At 30.1% G+C, this 9,068-nt stretch overlaps 1 protein-coding gene across 7 annotated transcripts in view; it reads left to right on the top strand.

Annotated features, from left to right (window-relative positions):
• LOC117170536 (histone-arginine methyltransferase CARMER) overlaps window positions 1–9,068 on the top strand; it is a 27,403-nt gene that overhangs the window by 10,576 nt on the left and 7,759 nt on the right. For 2 of the 7 annotated variants that reach the window (XR_004466818.1, XR_004466819.1), the window contains exons 6-7: window positions 4,347–4,683; window positions 5,553–5,686. Coding sequence is in view for 3 of the 7 variants with exons in the window: in XM_033357341.1 (XP_033213232.1) it covers window positions 4,347–4,630; window positions 5,553–5,686; window positions 7,723–7,740 (436 nt within the window). In the remaining 4 variants the exon portion in view is untranslated. Of the gene's footprint in view, window positions 1–4,346; window positions 4,954–5,552; window positions 5,687–7,722; window positions 7,837–9,068 lie in introns of those variants that run through there. The other 5 variants (XM_033357339.1, XM_033357338.1, XR_004466821.1 and 2 more) reach the window with 4 other exon arrangements.

Genomic DNA, 9,068 nt, shown 5'->3' with positions numbered 1-9,068 from the left:
GTTTAAGAGTGTCAAATCTCTCGAAAATACAGTTGGTGGGCAGTGGTGTTTCCTATATTTGTAGGGGGGTGGGGGTGGCTGGGGGGTGGAGGGTAGTCCGTTCAGCGTGCAATCGACTCGGGATACTTATAAGATACTAACATGATTTTTTCAGATTTTTTGGTCCAAAAATAAATTAGGCCAAAAAACGGCCTTACCGACCCTCCCCCTTTAACCGTTCTGTTTTTGGTTGAAAATTCATGCATTTTGTTAAAAAAGCGTTTTTCAAAGTAAAATTGTATTTATTCTGATAAACAAATTAAAATCTTTTTAGGTTGAAACATTAATTACTACATTGTTCGTTCAGAATTCGATTTTTTCTGTGATCAAAATGTATTGACTTGATTGAAAGTTACTCTTTTGTAGTAATTATTTTTTTGCTTGAAGATTCATAACTTTTATTAAGAATTCATTTCCTTGAATGAAAAATGAGCTATTTTTATGAAAATTCGTTTGTTTTTTTTGCTGATATTTAGTTTTTTTACTGAAAATTTAACTAATCCAGTAACAATTTTGTTGAAAATTTGTTGGTTTTTTTTTATGACAATTAATTTTTTTACTGAAACTGTTACTATTCACTTTTTGGTTAAAACAATTATTTTTTAATTAAATATTCGACTTTTGGTAGAAGTTAATTTTCCGGGTTAAAAATGTAACTTTTTGTTGGAAAGTTAATAATTCTGGTTAAAAGACTCATCATTTTAGTTGTAACTATTCGATTGTTGGTTAACATTTTACCTTTTTAATTAAAAATTCATGTGTTTTCGTGAATATTTGCCTTCTTGGTAGAAATTAATCTTCTTGGTTGAAAATTTATCTTTTGAATTGAAAAATCAACTATAATACTTGATGATTCAGCAGTTTTAATATTAAATTTTAATCAAATTATTATTTAACTATTTAATATTTGCCGAATAATTGATCTTTTTTTGTTTTGTTCAAAATTTAAATATTTCTTTTAAAAATTCATGAATTTTGTGGATACATCGTTTTTTTGGTAGAAAATTAATCTTGCTGGTGAAAAAGTAAACTTTTTAGTTGAAAATTTAAGTATTTCAGTTAAATATTCATCATGTTAGTTTAAGAAATTTCTTTTCGGTTGAAAATAAAACTACCTGATTGAAAGCGAAACTAGATTTGTTTTTAAAATACACCTTTTTTTTTGGTAAAATTAATTGTTTCCACTGAAAAACTCACTATTCCATTTTTGGTTGAAACTGATTTTTTTTTAATTCCAAAACTGTCATTTGTTTAAGAATTGAACTGTTTGGTTAAATACACTAGACTCTACGACACTTCTCGTTTTCTGGGCATTCTAAATATCGGAAATTCTCATTTTTTCAGTTAGATTTTCAGCGGTAGAAGTTTCAGTGAAACTTATCGAATTTATTATTATTTCTGGAGAAGGAAAATGTTTTGGAAGTTACGAATTCGAATTTGAAAAGTGAGCAGTGAGCCATTCACTTTTTTTGCGTGTTTTTGTTGGCGCCTCTGTTGAAATTCTATTTTAAAAAATTCGTCCGCTTTTCGCGGGCACATTCTCATAGCGCGCTGCTCGCAAGTTTGAGCGCGCCTAGGGCGGGCGACTGTTGGTTCTCCCGCTTCGCACTCTATAATATATTTATCTCGCTGAATATATATTTTTTTTTAATTTGACATTCAAAGAAGATTCTCACAGCACCTACGGCCTTGACGATTACATTCTCATTGCGATAATCGCGCTTCGCGCTCAACAGTTCAGTTATACAGGCTCAATTTTTTTAAATTGTGGGTCAATCGAAAAAATCTGCTAGAATAGTTTTGAAATATATTTGGTATCTAGTGAAAATTTGGAATGAAGTTTTTGGATCTGTGAGAAAAAAATTTTTTGCTATCTTTTGAAAATTTTTAATTTTTGAGAAGTATATAACTTTTCTAATTTTCATAAAGATAAAAAATTTTATTTAGATGATTTGCAAGTCTTTTACCCATCTATAAGAAACTTTGACAAAAATTTATGAAATTAAATTTTTTTTTAATTTCTAAAATGCTCTCAATTTTGTAATTTTGATTGGAAATGTCTCATTAACGAACTTGACCTTCATTTTTGGGACCTTCAGAAGTGTATGAAATGCGGACTCGATTGGACAAATGACAAATCCTTCAAAAGTTAGCGTGGCTACAACATTCAGGTCAGGCTGGGTCGACTCCCATGGGCGCGTGTGATCACATACACTTTTGTAGTTATCCATCTCCTTGTATATGGCTCTACTGTAGGGGCATAAGTGGGGGTAATATTTTCTTAAAATATCTTGTCGCCGCCATTCTAGTGTTCGTTGAGGTTATGTTTTCGTCAACAATCTTCAAATTTTGCCAAGTTCAAAAAACTCGTGTCTCGCCGTATGAAGTGAAATCAGTGAAATCAGGAAAGTGAAAAATAAACAAAGTTAAAGTAAATTGAAATGTTTTGTGCTGTGCCAGGATGTCACTGATTTCACTTCTCTATTATAATGCGAATAAATACAATGTGGAAAAAAGGTTACATTTCATGTGTTATGTAATTCTTAATTTATTGGAGAATTATTGCAAAATTGTACAAATTTATGCCGAAAAATGGTAGCGGAAACAGTATTTACACATTTTTCGTCTTAATATTGTATAATTTTGAATTAATTCGTTTATTTTCTCTAATTTTAATTCATGCAACACATTCAAATAATATACACATTTACGTGCACGAACAAATGGATACGCTTTAGTTTACCACCTCCTTGTAGATTGCGCTAGTGTCGCTATAAGTGGTCAAACGCACCCATAGGAGTTTTCTTCTTTCTTTCTCTCCCCACTCCACTGCAGTTGCGCTAGGGAGGGGAAGAATAATTAGCCTAGGTCTGAAGAAAAACACTCCGCGCAATTAAAGCGTGACCTATTTGGCCATGGCTATGATTATTTTGTATCCAGAGATGATTTTATGCCATAATGTTAGGTATTTGGTTTGGAGTCAGAATTATAACGTGAGGTTTAGAGGTTAGGATCAAATCGGAATGGTGGGAATAAACTGAAGGTGGCATTGTGTGTATTAAGAAAAATAAAAGGCGCGAAATTTGAATTAAGATGATGTGAATTAAGAGGACAAAATAATAAATTGACAAGTTGGTCACTTTCTGGAATTTTACAATTAAAATTGTATTAAATAAGTAAATTATTCTTTCTGAAAAATTGTAAAAAAGGGAGAAAGGCTTTGTTCGTAGGATTAATGAGAAATGGTTGAAAAGAGAACGGTGGGAGAGATCTATTTTGAATCAGAGCCGACTCAAGTGTTTTTGTCGACCCAGCCTGATTCAGGTAACCATACATGCAGACAGGCAGACACCGACAAAATTTTATGATTTTCGGATTCTGTGCGTGCCAAAACGTAAAGATCCGTTAAAAACCAGAGACCGAAAATTTGGGCGATTATATTACATTCTCATGAATGAGAATATAAAAATGTCACAATATAGGTTAAGGTATTTGGTAAACAGTTTGACAAAACAAAAGGTATGCCGCCTTGTTCGGAGTATTTTAATATTTAAACTTATCTCTACACTATGAATTTATAATTTCCAACCATTACGAGTGAGCGACAATATTAAAAATTCCACTGTGAAGCACATAAGATCACATGGGCCTATATAAAGTCGCCCTAACCTAAACGTAAAGTTCCGTTCTAGAATTATCGAGAGTCGAGCCGCATTCCGCGCAGCCGGCCGCGCATATTTGTGGGTGAAATGAGGCAAGGAGTGGGGGCAAGCGAACGAAGGGGAAATCGGAAAACGAGAAGTGTCGTAGAGTCTACTGTATTCATCTATCTTTTTGAAAAACCAAACATTTACTTAAAAAGTAAGGAATTTTAAGCGGTTTTAATTGAACTTAATATAATACCCACATTAATTTGACATAAGTATGAACTAAATTTTTAGTTTGAATTATTATTCAAATGCATGGACTTTCGAGACAAATTCAAGAAGTAATAAGTTATGTTTTTAGTCTTATTTAATTATTTAATAAACTAATCGTGCTAAAATATTAAGGAATATCTTGCAATATTAATTGAATTCCTAAAAACTGAAGAAGAAAGACATTTTTTATAATTAACTCGCGAAACTGTCGATTGTTAAAAAAAAATGCGAAATATTTCAATGGCTCCCTGCTATGAAAAATGATAGCTGGCAAAAAATGGAGATATCTGCAAAAAACGTGGCATTGTCTTGGAATTTTTATTCCAGAATTGTAGTAGAGAGCCTGTGATAGATTGAAAATAAAAAAAAATTGAATTTGAATTCCAGACAATCTTACGATGTGACCATTGACCTGAAGGTCGAGGGGACGAACATGGAAAGCAGTAGCAACACCCTAGACTTGAAAAATCCGTACTTTAGGTATACGGGCGCTGCGGCTCAGCCGCCTCCAGGTCTAAATAACACATCACCCAGCGAAGCCTACTGGACGAGTTTAGACGCACAAGGTGCTCGACAGGCTGTCAACATGGTTAACGGAATGTCGGTGAATGGCCTCGGGGAAGTATCAATGGATACGAGTGGAGGAGTAAACTCTAATTTATTAGCAATCGGTAAGGATGCCTGGAATTCGCTGTTGCACGAGCAATCTGCATCTGTTTGCGATGTAAATACCTTTTTGTAAAACTACACACGAACTTTTTTCATGACATTAAGGTATTTGCGATGCAAAATACCAATGGGGCCAGCACATTTCGGCCCTAGCTGACGGATTCTAATGGTGATCGGATTGGCGGTTTATACAAATAGAGGAACGAAAACAGAAAAACTGTATCGCAAACATAGTTTAATTGCTTTTAGATGTAATAAATTACGTAAGAAATGTCAATGATGTTAAGAGCATGCCAGTCTCACCTCCACGAATTATTTGGGGAAGGTAAATGCGTTTTCAATCTCCAATTTTCAAATGCCCCTTTGCTTTGCATCGTGAATAATCAGAGTGTTTGAGTCGTGAGAATAAATGCTTTAGATCCATTTTTAATATCAATAAAACAGTGAATTTAAACTCTTGCCGTTTGCATTGCGATATTTTTTCTTTTGTATTCTCTCTCTCTCTCTCTCTTCTTTTTTTAAATTTAGACTAATAAATTATATTTTCTATTATGTTTGCAGAATAATCTGCTCTCTTTTGATTTATTTCTTCTACCTTCTTTACATGTTTTTGTCTTATTACTTCCATCCGATCCCACGAGTCAGATTGTTGTTTCCTTCATTCAGAGAAATGCGGCAAGGGCTTAAGTTTAAAAATATTTTTGATGTTTTCACGTAGTTTTTGATGTTTTAAAATGAATGTTTTTATTTGGATTCTTTTCTTTTTTCATGAGTGTAAATGTATCATTTTGGCAAAGAAATGCTGCTGGCTTTCATTCATCTGTTTTATTGTCGGTTTAAAGACCATCTTGTAGTTGTTTTTTTTTTCTCTCTCAATATCATTTATTGTAACGGTTCTAAAACGAAAATAATTTTAAATGACAGGCGGCCAGCCTAACATTCATCCTGGCTTGATCTCGAGTACTGGACGCGGAAGAATCGGAACCGCTACAAGTACGCAAGCAGCTCAATTAATTGGAGGTGGAATCACACCAAATATGTTCACTTCTCCTGCCACTGTAAGTTTATAAAATTTCTTAAAATCCAGCGAGCTTTTCTTCTATTTTCACCCGGAAATATAAATTAAAAAGATCAATCTTATGGAAAATTAATTCAGGTGTCATAGAATTTCCATATTCTTGAATTCGTTTATTGTCAGTCGACCCAATCAAAGTAACATTCGGTTGCCATTCAATTATTGTAATTATTGTCTTGAAATAGTACAATCTCATTCAAAAATCTTTGTGATTTTATTAAAGTTCATGTCCCTTACATTATAAAAAAACGTACATGGATGGAAGTAATAGATAAAATAGGTTTTAACAATTATTGTTTTAAAAATTATTGCGAGCAAAATAGGTTTTAACAATTATTTTATGCAGTTAAAATTTTTTTTTTACATTTTTGAGGTTACCTAGAGTCTTCCCAATTTTTGCCAGATTTTATTATACTATTCGGCAAGAAATAATCATTTTTTAGTATACCCTTATTTTTAAATTTTATTTTTCGCGCCTATAAAAACATTAAAACCTTTTTTTTTCGTTATTTTAAGACTTTTTTGGGATCAAAATGAATTCACATATACATCAAGATATATAGGGGATCAAAACTGGAATCACTGCAAATTTTGGAAATATTGAAATCTATGGGTAATGGAATTATTTATTGCTGTCTCTTTTTAAACTGTTTCCTGAGGTTTTAGTTTGAAAAGAACGTTCGCTGTTATATATTAAATTGATTTTTGACATTAAGAAAGTAATAATTTCCGTGAACCTGATTTTAAAAATCTTGAAAATCCCATTTTCCTTGCCGAGCCTCATTAGAACTATGGTCTTCATTTCCTTGGTACTTATTCTCTAGCTCTAAGAAAGTTCTCAAATGCCAAAAAAATTATATCTTTGTATTTTTATATTTGCGAAAAATAAAAGTTAAATATAAGCGTATATTAAAAAATCATTATTTCTTGCAAAATAGTATCCTAAATTCTGGAAACAAATTGAGATGACTCTAGGCAACCCCAAAAATGTAAAAAAATTGAAATAAAAAAAAACTCTGCATACAATAATTTTGTTAAACCTATTTTGCTCGCGCGCGTTACCTAGATTTAAATCGAGCGATTCAGAGAATTTTCTTTTAAAGTCAGGGAATTTTTTTTAGAGCGTGCTTCATTTTTTAAATTACAATATTAAATTCAATAAAAATGATTCTTCGTTTGTGAAAGTAGCTTTATAATGCGGTTTTGAACTATTTTGTTCAAAATTACTTTTTTTTTCTTTCACTTGATTTTTTAAAACTAAAACTTCAACTATTCTGTTTTTGGCTCAAAATTGTTCGGTCTTAGTTGATGATTCAAATATCTGATTGAAAATTCATGCATTTTGTTGAAAATTTGTTCTTTTTCATTGAATCCCATTGTTTATGCTTAAATGTTTTGATCTTCTCTGGATAGAAATATAAACTAATACATTTTTCGTTTCGAATTCATCTTTTTTGAATAAAGATTTAATTACTTGGTTAAGAGTTACTATTTTGTTAAAAATAAGTTTCTTATAAAATGGTTTGTTCGTCTATCTTGTTGTTTAAAATTAATTTTTTCTTACTGGAGATATAACTATTCGATATTTGGTTTAAAAAATATCTTTAGTTGAAAACTGTTGACTTTTTTGGTACGAATTAATAATCTGGGTTGAAAATTAATTTTTTTGTTGGAAATTTAATGATTCTGGTTTAAGATTCATCATTTGGGTTGCAATTTCATGTTTTCGGTTTCAAATTCAACATTTTAGAAACATTTTAGGAATTCATTCATCTTTTTGGTTGAAAATATAAATAATTGGTTAAAATTTGAATTGAATTGATTTAAAAAATAATTTTTTTAACTGAAAATGTAACTTTTATTTTTGATTTGCAACTAATCTGTTTTGATTTAAATTTATTTAATATAGTTTATAGTTAAATCATTGGTTTTGTTCCTCTCGAAAATTAATAACCTGCAAAAGAAAAATGATAAAACCTTGTAAAAAATGTTTGAGAAAAAGTTTGAATGTTTTTTCAGAGACTGGAAAGATTTTGATGGTTTGAAGAACGATCTTATTTTTCAACGGCTACTTTTTAAGAAGTAATTATAAACCAAATATCATAATTTTCTTCTAAAGTTTGAGGATTTTAACTTCTTTAAAAACTCGTGATTTTACAAGAATAATTGAAATCTTATAATTAATTCTACAATTATTTTTAAGTGTACCGTTTATAAGAAGGCGTTAAAACTTTCGAAATTTTTTATAAGAAAAGAAATGCTATGTAAATACCATATTCTGGGATTAAAAAGAAATTGTAAAAAAAATGCATACACTTTATCATTTATAAATCAAATATAAAGGCTTTAAATTTTTACGTTTCAATTTTGGACATTTAATTTTCAAATTATTTCAATTTCTGCATTTAAAAATGAGAATTTTCTTATTTTTAAACATTTGTATTCTTATCAATTTAAAAAAGCTTATTTTAAGTTGTCGAGATGGAAATTATTTTCAACTGTAAATGTGTAAATTCATTTATTTCTGAGCGATTTACATTTAAAATGGCTCATATTAAAAAAATTTCAATGTGAAAAATTACAAATGTTCACGATCTTAATTGCTTCAAATTAGAAACTTAACAATTGTTTAATATTTAATTGTCAAAAGTTATGAATTATTTAAAAATTGTTGAAATTTCACAGATATCAGTTTTGAAGTTTCAAACTTGTTACATTCAATTTTATTTCTCAATATTTACATTGAATGAATTTTTAATTATTTAAATAGGTTTGGAAATTTTTAACTCTTTAATTCCAACCAGCTTAATTTTGAAAGTCGATAATTATGCGTTTAGATTTCGTTTTTTTTTTCTAAATAGGAAAACCTCTGCTGATGACCCCTCATTATTAAAAAATATTTTTCTCCCAATATTTTCAACATAAAAATTATTGCAAATTAATTTTCGCCAGGAATCGTTTCCGTTTCGGCTTTGTGAATTTTTATTTCAAGAAAAAAAAATACAGAAAGAGACTCACTACCAGCTGGGATTATTGAAACTCAACTTTTCTCTGTGTAATTAGCTATAGATATAGAATACGAATGAAATGTTACTTTTCAAATATCACCCCCATAAGTCTGTTTTATAGGGTTCTGAAAACCCAGTAATGGTAAAAATGGGTTTTGCGATCTTTTTTTGGACTAATTATAATTTTTAAAAGTTTTTAAAAAATGAAAATTGTTTCTAAATCATAAAATACTATTTTATACTAATATAATAATAATAATACGAGGGTAGTTCAATAAGTCCTTAGAATGAAGTATAAAAACAATTTTTTTTGGGTAAATTTTTTTTATTTTTCAACATAATCTCCTTGGAGCTCTA

The sequence above is a fragment of the Belonocnema kinseyi genome, chromosome 4 (genome assembly GCF_010883055.1).
Source record: "Belonocnema kinseyi isolate 2016_QV_RU_SX_M_011 chromosome 4, B_treatae_v1, whole genome shotgun sequence".
Classification (NCBI taxonomy): Eukaryota; Metazoa; Arthropoda; class Insecta; order Hymenoptera; family Cynipidae; genus Belonocnema; species Belonocnema kinseyi.
The sequence above is the reverse complement of the archived record's forward strand: the minus strand, read 5'-3'. Positions and strand labels throughout refer to the sequence as shown.